The sequence below is a fragment of the Alosa pseudoharengus genome, unplaced genomic scaffold (genome assembly GCF_046254945.1).
Source record: "Alosa pseudoharengus isolate Yale_2024_CS ecotype anadromous, Long Island Sound unplaced genomic scaffold, YU_APseudo_1.1 YU_APseudo_1.1_scf_18, whole genome shotgun sequence".
NCBI lineage: Eukaryota > Metazoa > Chordata > Actinopteri > Clupeiformes > Clupeidae > Alosa > Alosa pseudoharengus.
The window spans coordinates 21,582,349-21,599,570 of record NW_027468650.1 but is presented as its reverse complement, the minus strand read 5'-3'; the positions used below and the strand labels follow the sequence as shown (position 1 = coordinate 21,599,570).

The 17,222-nt window shown below is 40.0% G+C and overlaps 1 protein-coding gene across 2 annotated transcripts in view; it reads left to right on the top strand.

Annotated features, from left to right (window-relative positions):
• The window catches only part of scn5lab (sodium channel, voltage gated, type V-like, alpha b), a 110,682-nt gene extending 95,426 nt beyond the window's left edge, over positions 1–15,256 (top strand). The window contains exons 22-28 of one of the 2 annotated variants that reach the window (XM_076290513.1): positions 3,651–3,923; positions 4,557–4,610; positions 4,778–4,915; positions 5,012–5,116; positions 6,310–6,580; positions 9,448–9,513; positions 10,695–15,256. In XM_076290513.1, coding sequence (XP_076146628.1) covers positions 3,651–3,923; positions 4,557–4,610; positions 4,778–4,915; positions 5,012–5,116; positions 6,310–6,580; positions 9,448–9,513; positions 10,695–11,944 — 2,157 coding nt within the window. In that variant the 3' untranslated portion in view covers positions 11,945–15,256. The remainder of the gene's footprint in view (positions 1–3,650; positions 3,924–4,556; positions 4,611–4,777; positions 4,916–5,011; positions 5,117–6,309; positions 6,581–9,447; positions 9,514–10,694) is intronic. The other variant, XM_076290514.1, reaches the window with a different exon arrangement.
• The last annotated feature ends 1,966 nt before the right edge of the window (positions 15,257–17,222 follow it).

The following is a 17,222-nucleotide window of genomic DNA, read 5'->3' as shown; positions in this document are numbered from 1 at the left end:
GATCAAGAGGCAAGAGTGGAAGGCCCAGCTCAGCAGCCTAATAGCTACGTAATAGCATCACAAGGAAAGAGATATATCAGGAACAGGCGACATCTCCTTTGGGTTGATGAAAACCCAACGGCAAGCTCTGAGGAGGACGTGCCACTGAGGTCCACCTCACCAGTACCTGATAGAGAGACTGCCCAAAACGCCAACCCACCACCTACACCTCCTAGTATCACACCAGTGGTCAATACTGCTGACTCATCTGAGAGACAGTTGGTGGTGACTTGAGCAGGCAGAGTTAGGCAACCCAATCAGCGTTATCAGGACTATGTCAGTACTAGGCTGAAAAACTAAACTAAAATCAAGATGTGGAAATGATAACTATGTGTTTCTTCGTTAACTGAACTAACTTTGTTTGCTCATAATGCACCCTACTATTAATGTTGTGTGTCACCTTTTGTTCTGTGGTAGGTGTCCTGGGGCCTATTGCACAAAACTAGGATAAGGGATTAAGCCGGGATATCTTGGTTATCCTGGCTCAATTTATCCGTGATCCAGTTGCACAAAAGCGGGATAGGGGACAGCAGGATATGTTATGGTATAAATCACCATGGCGATTTATTCTGTGGAGCTAGCCTGCTCCAGACCAGGCTAAGTTCCAGGATCTATTTAATCTCATCCCTTATCTCAGTCAGCAGTCACCACAAACGGAAACCAATAGTTATTCCACTGCCCACTACACATTGTTATCACATATACCTACATATATGCCCGTTGCACAAAAGCAGAATTAAGACATCCGGGATAAGTTACTGAGCTGCGCTCAATAAATCCAAAACAAGAGCGTACAGGTTTAAGTGGTTTCACAAAGACCAAGCCAGGATGAGCAGACACGGATTCATCAAGCCAGGTGAAACCTATCCTGGATAAGTGCGCGCTCACTGCTCCCTCAAGTAGACCCCGCCATCGATCACAGATTCACTGATTCACCATGGCAACTAGAGCAGCTTCATTGCTTCTTCTACGGTGTAAAGTAGGTAGTGATAGCCTTTTCACAACAGCAACAAACACCAACACCTCTGTTTAGGAAAATATTGCAACTAGTGTCGCGACCACCACGCGTGAAATGGTTACGGCGCTCCCGTGACGTCACATTGTCGCATGACAGGTCGGGAATGGCGAGTATGTAAAAGTTAATTAATGATCACAAACGTTTAAATAATGACAGTGGATCTAGTTATATGGGATAACAATGTGTAGTGGGCAGTGGAATAACTATTGGTTTCCGTTTGTGGTGACTGCTGACTGAGATAAGGGATGAAATAGAAAAAAGAAATAGATCCTGGAACTTAGCCTGGTCTGGAGCAGGCTAGCTCCACAGAATAAATCGTCATGGTGATTTATCCATAACATATCCTGCTGCCCCCTATCCCGCTTTTGTGCAACCGGATTACAGATAAATTGAGCCAGGATAACCAAGATATCCCGGCTTAATCTCTTATCCTAGTTTTGTGCAATGGGCCCCAGGTTATGAAATGTGTTGTGTGGGCTGTGTTAAGTTTATTTACATCTCATCTGGAAGAAAGGGGATGTAGAGTTGTGGCACTATCACTTTAAATATCAGTGTTGATGTTAACGTCACTAGGTGGTGACCCCTGTATGGTGAAGCGGGTAACGTGAATAAACCAGTCTAGTGTCTACACTCACACGAGCTGCATGTGTAATTACTCGACACGTTACATTGTACAAGATATTTACAGCGCAGTAACTGTAAATAATTGTAGGAAAACAGCGACTAAGGCATTTGTAGAGAAGAAGGATGTTTTGGCTTGACAGGATTCCCGGTAGGCTATTTCATTGTTCTGATTGGTTAGATCTATCCAATTTGAATGCAGAGGCATTTTTCAAACACGCCCCATATAATCACATCCCAATCATGCACTATCAGACTCAAATTCTGTACAGAATTGAGTATGGCTACTTCAGGCTAGATTTTTTCGAATGTTGTTTGAGAGTTGAGGTTTGCGTTTACAGTTTTGAGAAAAGGGTGGAAGGTTTCAAAAAATGTGTTTCAGCAATTGTGAAAAACTGTAATTCATGTGCTAATTTTCTCACTAATTCTTCGCCAAACATTCTTTTGGATTTGATGGCAACAAGATAAGTACACAAAAACCACGTGTGTCTCACATAGCTTAATTCTCTCCGCACTGTGACATTCTCTCTGTCCTGTCATAATTTAATGAAGTTTGATCCATTTAATCCTCACCCAAGACTTGATTGGACATACCGCATACTCTACATTCTAGGAAGTGCTTTCAGCCTAGATGCTGCAGTATAAGATTTCCAACTTTCTAGCCGTCAAAGCACCAATGACACTATACCTTTCAATCTGAATGTTTTTTATTACAGTGAGGAATATCATGCATGTCATTAGCAGTATTATATACACTACAAGTACACTACATTTGCTAAGTAAATATTTTGTATGTCATGTATTTTATTTCAAATTCTTCAACTAAAAACTAATAACATGTAATATTTCCTTTCAGTATTAACAGAAAATGTTATCACTTTAAGACACATTTAATGATAATCATCTGATCTTTGTTAAGTGATTTTTCTTATTTACCTTCAACCAGTGTTACGTTACATAACAACCACATCTCACTGTCATGACAAAGACATTTCTAAATTCCATACAACAAAAGCACTTGTTAAATTAGATGGGGGAATAAAAACCCTCTGTAATCTTACAGCTATGTCCCTCAGCAGCCAAAAGAGTGCAGCGGAGTTCTTCCCATTAGATTTGCATGCTCTGTAAAATTGAGGCTGAGGTGCACTGACTTCCCCCTCTGAGGCCATAAATCTGGCAAATGCGATTATGCGTCGCGCCGCTTTAGGAGCGGCCTCTCTCCTCTGTCCACCACATGCAGTGGACTCACATGGGAGCGAAAGTGCTGTGTCATTCTTAGGGTGGCGACTGTGTGGCAGATTTCTTTCTGACAGCCACTTCAGTCTGATGAGCCTCATGGCTATCTGCAAGCTCCATTAAATCAACTAATACACAAGTCCATCTCAGCACTTTGTTAAACCCCAGAGCTTTGACTTAAACTTAGTTCTATGAGGATTATCAGAAATCCAGACTTATCATCAGCTGAAACGCTGAAAAAGTGGAATTTCTGACTGAATAGGATTTGAATCTTAACAAATCTGCAAAATTTACCACCTCACTTTAACATATATATCTTAATATTTGGAGGTTGTCAAATTAAGTGGTAGTGGTAATTACAGTTAAAGAAATAAACTACAATTATTATTTTTACTATTTTAGTAAAACACAAGTGGGCTTTGAATGAATTATTTTGTTTGTTACATCATTGGATGTAATACATCATTGGATGTAATACATTCACATAAATGTGTTTATGTGAAAGGGAAAACTTAACTGAATAAATGCTTTAAAAAATCTCCCTTCTTCTAAATCTCCTTAAGTCCCCAGGGTAACTGTATTAGTAGTAGTTGGTCACATACAGTAGCATTTAGTCAATAACATGTTTTTCATAATGATTTTGACATTTAAGTGGCATATTAGTCAGAAGTGTCCCTGTTATACTAATGAAGGGTGCACCCTAGTGACTTTGGTTCCCTTTGTCCACGGTACCCAGGTGGTGGTGAATGCTCTGATTGGGGCTATCCCATCCATCATGAACGTGCTGCTCGTCTGTCTCATCTTCTGGCTAATCTTCAGCATCATGGGGGTCAACCTGTTTGCGGGCAAGTTTGGCCGCTGCGTCAACCGCACAGGCTACATTTACAATGTCACCGAAATCAACAACTTGACCCAGTGCCTGGGCATGAACGACACACAGTATTACTGGACCAAAGTGAAAGTCAACTTCGATAATGTGGGTGCCGGTTATCTTGCGCTGCTTCAAGTGGTGAGTTTGATGCCCTCCCACTCCCTCTCTGCTTGAAACTTTCCTTTTTCCTCTTCTTTACTTTTGCTGTTGCTGCCCACCTTGTCTCCCCAAGAACAACCGAATCAATCAAGTCGGTGAAACTTATTTTTAGCAGTCACCGGGACCATTATACTGAGTTTTGTACTCAGCGAGAGTGCACATATGTCATTCTTCACTTTAACTTAGTTGGTACAGTCGCCTAGCAACAAGTCACTTAGCGCTTTCCATCACCTTCTTCTGACTTCACTCAATACAAACCTTTCATTTGCATCTAGAAATAGTCAGCCCTTAGCCATTCACAAAAGGCTGCAATTACGGGTAACTAAGGTAAAAAGCCCTACCGTAGTGATTTCTTGCTGATAAGCCCTGACTTGTTTTGAAGTAGGACACCCCATATTCCATTCAGTTTCTGTCTTTCAGCTTTAAAAATACCCCACCAGAAGGAAGCCCATATTTGTCCTTTCCCCCTCTTTCCCCACTTCCCCGTTCTTTTGGTTTGAGATCTCTTATCTTTGTAACATGTGCACCATATTATTGAATTTTTTTTTAAACTGTACTTTACATGTATAAAAAACTTAATATAATCATGAAGACTATTTAATTTATTCTCAGGCTACTTTCAAAGGCTGGATGGACATCATGTATGCAGCAGTGGATTCACGTGCGGTTAGTATACAGTCTATCCCTGGTGTTTGTTTAATACATTTTACACATCAGATAATGCTGATATATATATATATATATATATATATATATATATATATATATATAATTTGGAATTTCACTAATGGGAACTGATGTCATTTGTCTTATCTCCTCTTTTGCTGATTCAGGTGGAGGAACAGCCAATTAAGGAGATCAACTTGTACATGTACTTGTACTTTGTGATATTCATCATATTTGGCTCTTTCTTTACACTCAATCTCTTCATTGGTGTCATCATTGACAACTTCAACCAACAGAAGCGAAAGATAAGTATCAACACTGAGATACTCACACAACTATCTGTGGAGATACTCTTTATAACACTCATGAGAAAATAACAGTGAAGGTGGTGCTCTTTTTACTTAGGTGGGGAGGACATCTTCATGACTGAAGAACAGAAGAAGTACTACAATGCCATGAAGAAACTTGGATCCAAAAAGCCACAGAAGCCGATTCCACGCCCTGTGGTGAGCATCCTCACAAGACCACATTCTGATTAATTACTGCTATTAGAGAGCCTTTATGTCACTGTACCGGGGGCCATTAACATCAGTTTGTTTTTAAAACAAATATACCTGTTTTCTTTACATTTAGTCACATGCTGAATAGTTTCTTTTTGTGTATTGACTTGATGATGAAATTTGCTATATGTGTGTGTCATGATCATTTTCAAAACATACATTGGACTCATCAAGCCCTGACAAAATATTTTGAAATGTTGACCTTTTTATTACTTTTTTATATGATAAATTATGGTATATTTTAACTATTCTATTTTTGTTATGGTTATGGTATTTGCACACTCCGTAGTTACACATATAAGTCTTTAATGTGACTAGAGTGACAACGTTTCGGCCTGTCGGCCTTCCTCAGGTCACTGAACCTTTTGCAAGTGTTTTACTGGTTGCCAGCACCTCCTTTTCTGGTGTGCGTTTTGCACCTCCACTCATCATGGTTATGGTATTTAGCAGACACTTTTGTCCAAAGCGACATACAAATAACAACAATAAGTTCAATTTAACAGTAAACAATTTAAAAGTTAGTAAGACTAAGGAGAATAGCAATAATAAACAACAATGTCAATTCAATCAATAGCCTAATGAAAATAAATAAATACTTTAATATTCAAACCATAACGCATAAGAAACGCTTAATAAACTAAGTGCATGTTGAACAGATATGCCTTTAGACCCCTCTTGAAAGACCCCAAACTATAACAGAAACAGAGAGCATTGGGCAACACATTCTACCAACAAGGAACCACTGAGGAAAAGAGTCTTGAATTTGACCTAGCGTTTATGGCTGATCGACACAACAGACGCTCATCAGAAGACCGCAGAGGGCGGTTGGGGATATATACTGTATCTTGATCACTGAATTAAGATAGCAGGGAGCAGATCCAGTGTCTTATAGGCCAAACTGAGAGATTTAAATTTAATTCTGGCCACTATAGGGAGCCATTTTTGTACTGTACTTTTTAAAAAAAAATAAAACTACTGCCCTTTTATGTGTTATGTACTCTTTGCTCTTGTTTATGTAAATCACATTGAACTACCCCTGTGTATGACATGTGCTATATGAATAAAATCGCCTTGCCTTGCCTTGCCTATATTGAAGGAGATAACATACTCAACTGTATTTGTCCCCAAACTCTCCACAGAATGCAGTCCAACGCTTCTTCTTTGACCTTGTGTCAAAACAAGCCTTTGACATCCTGATCATGCTCCTCATCATCCTAAACATGCTGACCATGATGGTGGAGACAGATGAACAGTCCTCCAGAATGGAGGACATCCTCTACAACATCAATCTAGCCTTCATTATAATCTTCACTACAGAGTGCATCATCAAAATCATTGCCCTTCGTTGCTACTTTTTCAAAATTGGCTGGAACATCTTTGACTTTGTTGTGGTCATCCTCTCCATTGTGGGTGAGTGTGTTTCAATATATATTACATGAAAAACCATTGAAATATTTAAACTAAAAATTGTGTTCATAAAACATGTCATTTCTACAGTATGTCAAAGGTGCACTCAAGCTACTAAATATTGTTATGAAATATCCAAAGCCTGTAAGGTCCTGACTAAAGGATACACTGATGGTGTTCAAATGCCAATATCATCACCCATCCATCTTACTGCTCATATGTTATAGCATGAGTGTCCACATACACAAGTCCACATACCCTTGACTTGAATGATCAAGGTCTCCGTGCCCAAGTCTAGTTAGCCTGGCTTTCCCCATGCATACGTGGGCTCTCCCCACTTTGAGGCACTTTGGAACATATATGTTCCTTATGGCCCTGATCAGAAAATGGAGCAGGCCAAAGGGTTACTGCTCTGATGGCATAGCCTTCCCTGACCAAGGATGCCTCAGTTAAGGTGAAGGTAATTGAAGCAATCAGGTCTGTCAGCCCAGGTGATTGGGCAGTGATTGAGATTTGAATCAGCTGACAATTTTTGAGCTTGGGGGCTGGAAGGTTGATGAATGGCTTCTGGAGGAGTTGATGTATGGTTCAGGGAGGTGACTCTGAACCCCTCTACCATTCATAATTCATGTTTCAGACCATGTGGGTCAAAATGCTCCCAGGTTATGAGAGGAGGTGCACAAATCAGGGTCAGTGTATCTGTAAAGCTGACCAGAATGTTTGTTTTAGCTGCTTTTTAAATGTAATTAAATGTAATAAACGTTTATTCATGCTTGTCTTAATGGGTAATACATTTTTATGTTCACCAACAAGCATGAGCATCGTAGTGGGAGGGAAAGTGTGGAGAGGGTCCTTGACAATTCTTGGATATTCTTTCTTTCATTTGAATATTCTAATTTCCGAAATGTAAAGTTAGTGTATTGGCTGAATAACTTGGTTGATTGACTGACTGAATTTTGCATCCTAAAAATAGTGAAGACTGGGGGCCAGGATTTATAACTAAACGCTTTTGTTTATGGTAGTTGAGCATTACTAGTGCTGGAGCTCAAATTATAGTGCTGCTAGTGCAATATATCTTTCTCTAAGAAAGCTAAATCGACTTCTTTCCAAAAACAACTTATTTATTATTATAAGAAAGGTGAGCACAAACATAATAAAAAAAAAAAGATGAGACATGAAATCCCATGGTTCTGAACTGCTTGAATAGAACGAACTAACGAAATTGAAAAAACGGAAAAATACACTTTCAAATCATACCTTGGCTAAACATGTAATCGTAAGGCTAAATAAACTGTACTCTAACATCACTGTTTGTATACCACACCATTATAAGACTAATTTGAAAAATGTTTAGCAGTATCTATCATTAGCAGTATCTATCTAGCAGTATATATCTTGTAATATATAATTAATAATAATGAGTTAAACATAAGCTGCATAGGCTACATGTCATTTAACATTATTAGAGCCCGACCGATATTGTATTTTAAAGACCGATACCAATTTCGATATTTGAGGATTTCAAAAAACGATAAACGATAAATCAGCCAATATTCATTTTTAACAAACACAATGTAAAAATGTACTCTAATATTTAGCATATTGAAAATTTCTGATCAAGGTAGGACATATTGTGTTTTAATAGGCCTAACTATCTAGTCTGGTAAACAAAACTCATTCACAAAGTGAAAAGAGTCTGGTCCCTCACGATTGGGATTCCTTTCCAACACAATACGACGAGCGCTAACTTTGAAATCATTGGTCCAGCCTAACCAATCACATTATTCAGGGATTCATAATGTTACTATCTACTTCGCCTAAACTTTACAAACTGACACTAAACAGCATTGGCAATCAGGAAACAATGTATGCAGGCGTACTTTTGCTGTAAATAAATGTACACATTCTTCCGACTGCCATTTTTGATGTTTACAGGCGTTGCTACTACCGTTTACCAAAGCCACTTTCAATTTCGAGACTATAACATCATCCCCTCTTGTCATTGATTGGGCAGGTAATCTGCCGACCAATGGAAACGTTAGTGAACTATGGTGTTCCAGACTAGAATCTCCCTGAAAGGAGATCTAGGTAGGCGTGGCCAGACTACTAACTATCTGGTATCCAAATGAAAGGCTTTTATACAATAAATTCTGAAATAATTATTATGAATAATAGCATCAGGTCTTTGTTCTTATCTGTGATAAACACCATTGGCACAATAACTTTCTAAATATTTACTTTATGATGGTATTTTTGTGCTTTTACACACCGTTAACAGCATTAAACAGTGTGATCCATTGTGTGATTGAAAAGGAAAATTGCATAATGTAACGTCCTCTCATATGGCTTGAACACATTGCCTGCGTTACGTCTGCGAAACTGCTTAGTTGCGTATTGATTTGTCTCAGGCACGGCTCCAACTGTGCTGCAACCGCAACCCAGCTAGATAATAGAAGGGACGCCTATTATTTCCACTTCATGCGAGCGGTTCTGTGCAGAAATACATTGGGGGCGCAACTGGTTACAGTTCGAGTCCAGCCTGGGTCATTTCCTGATCCCACCCCATCTCCCACTCGCTTCTTGTCACTTTCTCTACTGTAATGTCACATTAAAAGGCACAAAAAGCCCCCCCAAAATAAAAAAATAAGAAATACAAGACCAGTTAATAGTCATAATCTGAGTTGAAAAGGGGAAGTGGAGGCTACGTGTGTGTGCTATAAAGTAGCAGAAATAGGGTGACCACCAACTAGACAAGTTGTGTCTAAACAAATGACAAATTGGCCTAATATCGGCACACTTATGTATCGGTCAGGCTCTAATAGCTATATTAGATTTACCTAGTAGCAAATCTTGACCCTCATGACCCTCAGTTTCAGAAATCCCTGTTTCAGTGGACCCCTCATCATCCTCTGATTATACTGTGGATGTGAGAGATGGTGAGCTTGTACAGTTCAAAATTAAAGCAAACCATGTTTAGCAATTTTGACTGAAAGGTGTTTAGCAACACTAACACCAGTGTGTTTCATTATGTTTGTATGAGGCTAATATCAATCATATGCTTCATGCTTGTAGAGGGGTCTGTCCTTGTAGATAGAGAAGATGTGATAGGGGATAATGGAAGTGAAGAGAGCAGGAAATATGAAGGTTGCTCTGAGCACAGTAAGATAACAGAGGAGTAAATGGGAATAGTCAGGGCAATGCAGAACAGTTTTTTTGCCATAGGATCCAGGACTGGTAAGATAAATTAATTAATGAACAGAGAGACATAGATTCATGTGTACAGTGGCTCAATTCTTTTTTCGGGGAAAAAAAGTATGTGAGGAACATGGATCAAGAGAGGAGGGGGGCCCATCAGGACTGCTTATGCATAGGGCCCAGGATTTTGTGCTACACCCCTGCCAACATGGTTATGTTTCTTTAGCTTTTCTTGACCAGCATCCATTCATTCAGAATTCAGCATCATTTCTTTTTACCCTTATTTTGTTTGTAAATATGCCATGCACAGCTTTTATATACTGATATGGCTTTCTGACAGAGTGTTTGGGCTCCAAGGATACCAAGACATACCTTAATTATTGCCCTACAATTAAGACAATTATGGAAACATCAGGGAGCTGTTATATATTACCCATCGTTGTGTCTTGTGTTGACTGTGCAGATATTACAGGGGTCAGCCGTGGCCTACTGGTTAGGGCTTCGGGCTTGTAACCGAAGGGTTGCCAGTTCGATCCCCGACCAGTAGGAACGGGTGAAGTGCCCTTGAACAAGGCACCTAACCCCTCACTCCTGCCCGAGCGCCGCTGTAGCAAGGCAGCTCACTGCTCTGGGTTAGTGTGTGCTTCACTTCACAGTGTGCTCTGTGTGTTCACTAATTCACGGATGGGATAAATGCAGAGACCAAATTCCTTGTATATGCCAGTATACTTGGCCTAGAAACCTGATTTACATTTACAGTGAGAATATATTTGTCTTGAATTGACTTGTATCTAGTAATGGCTTTTCCACATACAATCATTTACATACTTATAAAAGGCAGGAGTGGGCTTACCTTTACACAGGTTAGTGCAAAGATTACGTATTTTAATTACATCTGCTGTATTTTTGCTTGCTTTTGCAGGTATTGTTCTTGCCGACATCATCGAGAAGTACTTTGTTTCTCCCACCCTTTTCCGAGTCATCCGATTGGCCAGGATTGGACGGGTCTTGCGTCTGATTCGAGGAGCTAAAGGAATAAGGACTTTACTCTTTGCCTTAATGATGTCCCTACCAGCATTGTTCAACATTGGGCTCCTCCTCTTCCTGGTCATGTTCATCTACGCCATATTTGGCATGGCCAACTTTGCCTACGTCAAAAAGCAGGCCGGCATCGACGACATGTTCAACTTTGAAACGTTCGGAAACAGCATGATCTGCCTGTTCCAGATCACAACGTCAGCCGGCTGGGACGCTCTACTGAGCCCCATTCTGAACAACTCACCAGAGGAGTGCAACCCCAACATTCCGCACACGGGCACCAATGCCCGGGGCAACTGTGGTAATCCCTCTGTGGGCATCACCTTCTTTGTCACCTACATCATCATCTCCTTCCTCATCGTGGTCAACATGTACATAGCCATAATCTTAGAGAACTTTAGTGTCGCCACCGAGGAAAGCACAGAGCCTCTGAGCGAGGACGACTTTGAGATGTTCTACGAGGTGTGGGAGAAGTTCGACCCCGAGGCCACGCAGTTCATTGAGTACTCCAAGCTCTCCGACTTTGCCGACACGCTGTCGGAGCCACTGCGCATTGCCAAGCCCAACAAGATCAAGCTCATCTCCATGGACTTGCCCATGGTCAGTGGCGACAAGATCCACTGCCTGGACATCCTGTTTGCCTTCACCAAGCGCGTGCTGGGCGAGTCGGGTGAGATGGACGCCCTCAAGCAGCAGATGGAGGAGAAGTTCATGATGGCCAACCCATCCAAGATCTCCTATGAGCCCATCACCACCACGCTGAGACGCAAGCAGGAGGAGGTGTCTGCCGCCATCATCCAGAGGTGCTACCGGAGGCACCTGGTGAGGAGGCAGATGAAGCACGCCTCCTTCCTCTACCGCCAGATCAACACCACCACAACAGAGGGGGCGTGCAAGGAGGACAGCTGCATTGCCCCTGAGAAGGAGGGCCTCATAGCCTCCATGATGAAGGAGAACTATGGACCTGAAATGGAGCTGATAGAAACGCTGTCCTCCACCTCCTCACCACCATCTTATGACAGTGTGACGAGGGCCACTAGTGAGCTTTTTCAAGCTTTATTACCCGAGACCAGGGACACTGACCTGAGCGAACATTATCCTTCCCCCGACAGAGACCGCGAAACTTTTCTGTAACGCTGGAGAAGGACATGGTTAATTCATGTTTTTGTTTTTTTTGTTTGTTTTTTGTTTACCGAATGTAACATAGTTCATATGACACCAACTTCAGTCTTGATATACATGTGGTTGTGAATCAAAACTGCAGGGTTCTCAAAGGAAATTTGAGTTTTAGTTTTGTTTATTTTTTTTTTCTTGTGGGTAATAGATTTTGTTGGAATACTCAAAGGGAAACTATACATCACATAGAAGACCCTTTGACCCTGCTCACGTCAGTTCTAAGTTTATATGCATGAAGGACTTCTGCAGGGTCATTGCAATTATATCACTGATGTAATACTCATTTATTAGACTGAGACATACAGTTTATCAATATACTGCAAAGTATGCCTGAATGAGTACATAAAGGTCTTACTTATATTGGTGTGATTCCTCCAAATAACAGCTTTAAAATTAAGCAAAAGATAAGGGAGTATGATTATGGTAGTATATCAATGTCTAATTATCAGTCTTTCATAGAATGATTATGGTTCATGCTATTTTTGATATTTTTTAAAGTACTATATTGCCTCTGCTCTTTTTGAGTAGTCAACAAAAAACCTTGAAAACTACTAGACTGTAATAAAACGGGAGGACAGGTAATAAAAACAACTATATGAATCAAGCTGCTTTTGAACATTTGCATCAGTGCAATTTGAGTTTACACATAATATTTTCCCCTTTACATCAGTTGCTTATCAATAACCTGATCTGAGTAGTAAGTATGATCAGTAAATGACAATCAAGCTACTTCAATAATAGTCTCTTGATTCAAATGAACACCTTTATTTACCTTGGGGTGTGTGTAGGCATTGTTACAAAACATTTATTTCAGAAAGCCTACACATTTTGCTTTAGCAAAATTATTTATCCTATGAAATATTTTTTTTGCACGTTTTGACTGCATCCTACACAGATGTAACACTCAAGAACAGTTTTATTTTTTAAGCTGAATATGATTTGTTCTATTTTGCACACACCGAGTTCAGCAATAATTTGCTACTTTTAGTTTTAAATACAATTTTAAAAATAAGTGTCAAAGTTTGTATTGTATCGGCCTCGTCTCTATAAAGAAAACTTTTGTGGCCGCTAAGGCTACACTCTAACTGGTTATAGCACATCTGTTTTTATATCTCAGAGTCAACTTAAGGATCTGATCTTGGATGCATCTTTCAGGTCAGGATTGTAGGTTTGTTGAAGGGCTGTTTTCTGTAGCAATAGATCCAGTGTGTGCCTGGTAGAAGTCTTTCCTCTGTGTCCATCTCTGTTCATAATGGCAAGCTCAGCTTTCTCACCATAAAAGATCATCATCCAAGACAAGCTGTTTCTAATGTTTTGTTTATGTTGCTGTTGTGACCATTATTATTGGCTTCCATACACATTATAAGATAATTGAGATATAATGATTGAGAATCCACTCAATAAAATGGAGAAAAAGACCTCACCCAAACCACCCTTAGAATAATTAATATAATCCAAGTTTACCTGTGGTTCCTTGTACAGAATTCAGTCTGTTTTATGAAAGTACTGTACTCAAAGTAACATGCATATAACCTGTACAAGAAATCCAACATGACAAAAATCACTCAGTGTAAAAAAAATAACATTGAAACATAGTTTCTGCTCCCAATTATTTCACAGAAGAAAGACATTCAAACTCTCGGCAACTGATGTACTGTACACCTGAAATAAATTAATTTGTTTTGTAGTCTTTCACTCCACAGGAGAACCGACATTTCAAAAGGTGATGCAAGTCATAGAGATTACCTACTAGAGGAATAATAAATGCTAATGCAATTTAGTAGTACAAATAATGATCAACTGCATTTCACTGAAATCTCACCACTTAGATGAGTACATATTGTAACTAAAATGGTGAAATTATGAAGATTGCAGTGAGAATAATTCAGTAGAGTATGTATCACATACAAATATGTCCAGACAGAAGTAGCTGCTGATCACTATGTAATGATCCGCAATATATTTTTCACAAATATGGCTAAATATTGCTATGGTTAAGGATTACACATGTATCTGAAGCAAGCAGTGTGCTTAGGTTATGAATAACAGTGCAACAGTGGATGCACAGGAGACTTTGGTCTATTACTCTCAATCTCTCTTTCTCTTCTTGTCCTTTCTATATACAATTAATTTCCACAATCTGCAGTGGTGCCCATACACAACAATTTTAACACTGATTTCTAACACTGCACCGAGAGCAACTTGTAAAATAATTACAAAGGCAATGTTATTATGAGCAATTTCCATCACACAGAAGTCTGTTCAGCTGGAACTGCCTTCAGTTAAATTACTTTTGCATAGGAGAGGAGCCATACCCCCAAAAGACTTGAGCTTTAGCTTTGTAAATGTGTGTGTGTGTTCGGTGAGTGTTTCTGCCAACATCTGTGCATGCAAGTGTGTGTATGTGTGTGTGTGAGAGAGAGTGTGTGTCTTCTGTGTGAGAGAGTGTCTCATTTTATTTTATTTGTGTCTGTATATCTGCTAGTTTGTAATTTTGTATGTGTGTGTGTGTGTGTGTGTGTGTGTGTGTGTGTGTGTGTGTGTGTGTGTGTGTGTGTGATAACTCCACCATGCCATATAGCGCTGCATCTGTGCTGGGGGATGAGGCTGAAGCATGTTGCTGTTAGCTCCCTGATCTAATGGTTTCAGATGGGTTCTGTGCTGTGGAAGCTGAACAGATTTGGTTTGACAGTCAGCGGGCAGGGTGTGTGTGTCTCTGTGTGTGTGTGTGTGTTTGTGTGTGTGTCTGTCTGTGTGTGGTGTGTGTGTGCCCCCCGAAGCCCTCACCCCCGCCCCTTCTGTTGGGCGCTTTGCAGCACACTGCCCTCCATTTCCACTCTCCTCATTTCGCAAAGCAAACGGCCTGCAATTCAATTACTCTTCACAAAAGAGAAGATCCAGCAAGGCCTGTGTGAACATGCAAATAAATAATAACAAGCGGAATTTGTTTGTAGTCACCAGGGGTGTTGGGTCATTTCAATACGGACAGCGAATGATGGTGACAGTCATCTATGTGAATGTGAGGAAACATTTTGCTCTTTCATTTTGGTGAAAAGACAGTGACTATAAAAATGATGGATTTATATTTGTTCAAAGAGACTGTGGCTTTTGTCCCTACGTTGAACACTACAAAATGTCAGCTATGTATTATTTTTCTCTCTCTCTCTCTCTCTCTCTCTCTCTATCTGAACTGGCCGTGGATGAGATTTCATGGAAAACAAACATCAACTGACCTGTGTTGGGATTGAAATGTTTAAATGGATCTGTAAGTTGAATAAATCAGTCTTTGCTGTATCTGTTGTATGCTGTTCTGTGAAATTATTTGTGAAGTGCTCTGAAAAAAATCCCCGCACAATGAAACATGCCCCTGCAGGCGTCAACCATTTCCTGACTCAGAGGAAGACAGGTGCGGCACGAATTTAATGACAAAGAACGACTGCACGAAAGAACGACGCTGCACACTCCAATTCACTTCAAAAGTCAGCTGAAAAAGTTTTGTCTGGCATGCCCTCCATGCTCTCTGGGCAGAGGGCACTGAATATTCCGGGGCTTTCTAGAGCATGTCCCAGTGTGTACATTCATTAGATGTGTAACATCGTACAGATCCTCTGGGGATTCCTGAATCTATAACAAAACATATGTGCATCCGACTACAGGAGCAATTTGACTAATGAGAAGAGGACTTATATTTTACAGCCACATGCTATACTTACATTAACCTTTTTATTTTTATTTTTGTCAGATGCTTTTATTCATTCCAAGAGAGGTACAATAGAGACAAGCAGCTGATAAACGCATTCATTTTCACTTCAGCCAAATGGCAGGTACAGTGAGCTGACTGAAGGAAAGCACTTGGGAGACGAGAGACCTGAAGAGAGGAAGAAGAGATGGAAGGGACATAAAAGGATTGTTTAGAAGGTTAGAGGATGAAAGTGCATCAGGTGTGTAGGTGAAAATGGAAGAGTCGGGCCTCCAGCTGACTTTTTAAAATGAAGAGGGATTCAGCAAAACTGGATAACTCCCTTGGAAACCTCAGGCCCATGGAGGAAATTAGTATAGACTTGGACGCCTTAACATGTCAGTGGTTGTAGTCTACAGTAGGCTGTTCCGACTCGTTCTAAAATATTCACACAAATGTAACACTGTCATTTAGAGGTGTCATCCATTCAGTTGTTGGTATAAATTAAATAAATTCATGCACAGTACAACTGATCAGGTTTGCCAGCATACTGGTTGCAGATCTCACTGTATTTCACAGAGGACACCCACTCCTACCTGTTGTCACTAACTTATACGTATGAGGTGATATATCCATTATATGAACATGGTTCCAACAAACCAAGGAGATACATAGTGTAAACTTCTTCTCTGGTACCAGAAACACAGAGCATCAAATATTGTGGTAGCCTACTTTTTATGTCTTCATGGTATATTACAACAAAATATGCCATGCATCATTGCTTGGATACAGGTTTCTGACCATTGCATGTTGCTGCTGACCAACATTTCTAACTAGCTGTTTGGGAAACATTCACGAAGAACAACTGACACCGCCAGTATGTCTGATGGGTATCTCTGCTATGGAGTATGTACATTATAGATTGTTCTTGGAATCTCGGTGTAATTTAAACATTACAGCTGGCTACAGAGAGAAAGTGGTAGTTCAGAAAAAAACAAAAGACATTGTGTTATAGAAAAATATGATTGATATATACACAGTTAGGTGTACAATTAGTCTACCTTGTGCCATTATGCCACTGTGATCACACACCTTCTCAAGCCCCCTATAGAGCTCACTGGCATTCCACTTCTGCCATTTAATTACTGTAAAGGGCCACAAGGTAAATGCTAGGGCCTACACACTGAGTCACAGTGTTCTATGCAAAATTGTATACTGATATACATACTTCAAGTACATTCGGACCATTTTCCAAAAAAGGTGCAATCAATGTGATAGAACCAATATGCTGCTGCAAATTAATTGTTGAACCAGTGATTGTTACCCTCGCAGATCTCAGAATCTGGGCTAAGTTACTGAAAGATATGGTTGAATTCATATGAGCTGCAATCTTGCATGGAGACAGCTGTACTATTTTAGCATACTAATGTATTATGTCTTCACAGCAAAAACAGCAGACGAAGACAAAATTGTAATATTTTTCCTTAATAGTAAAGTGAATTGATGACAGTATAGAGGATTTTTTTTTTTGTGCAAATTACCCATTTTACTGTTGTC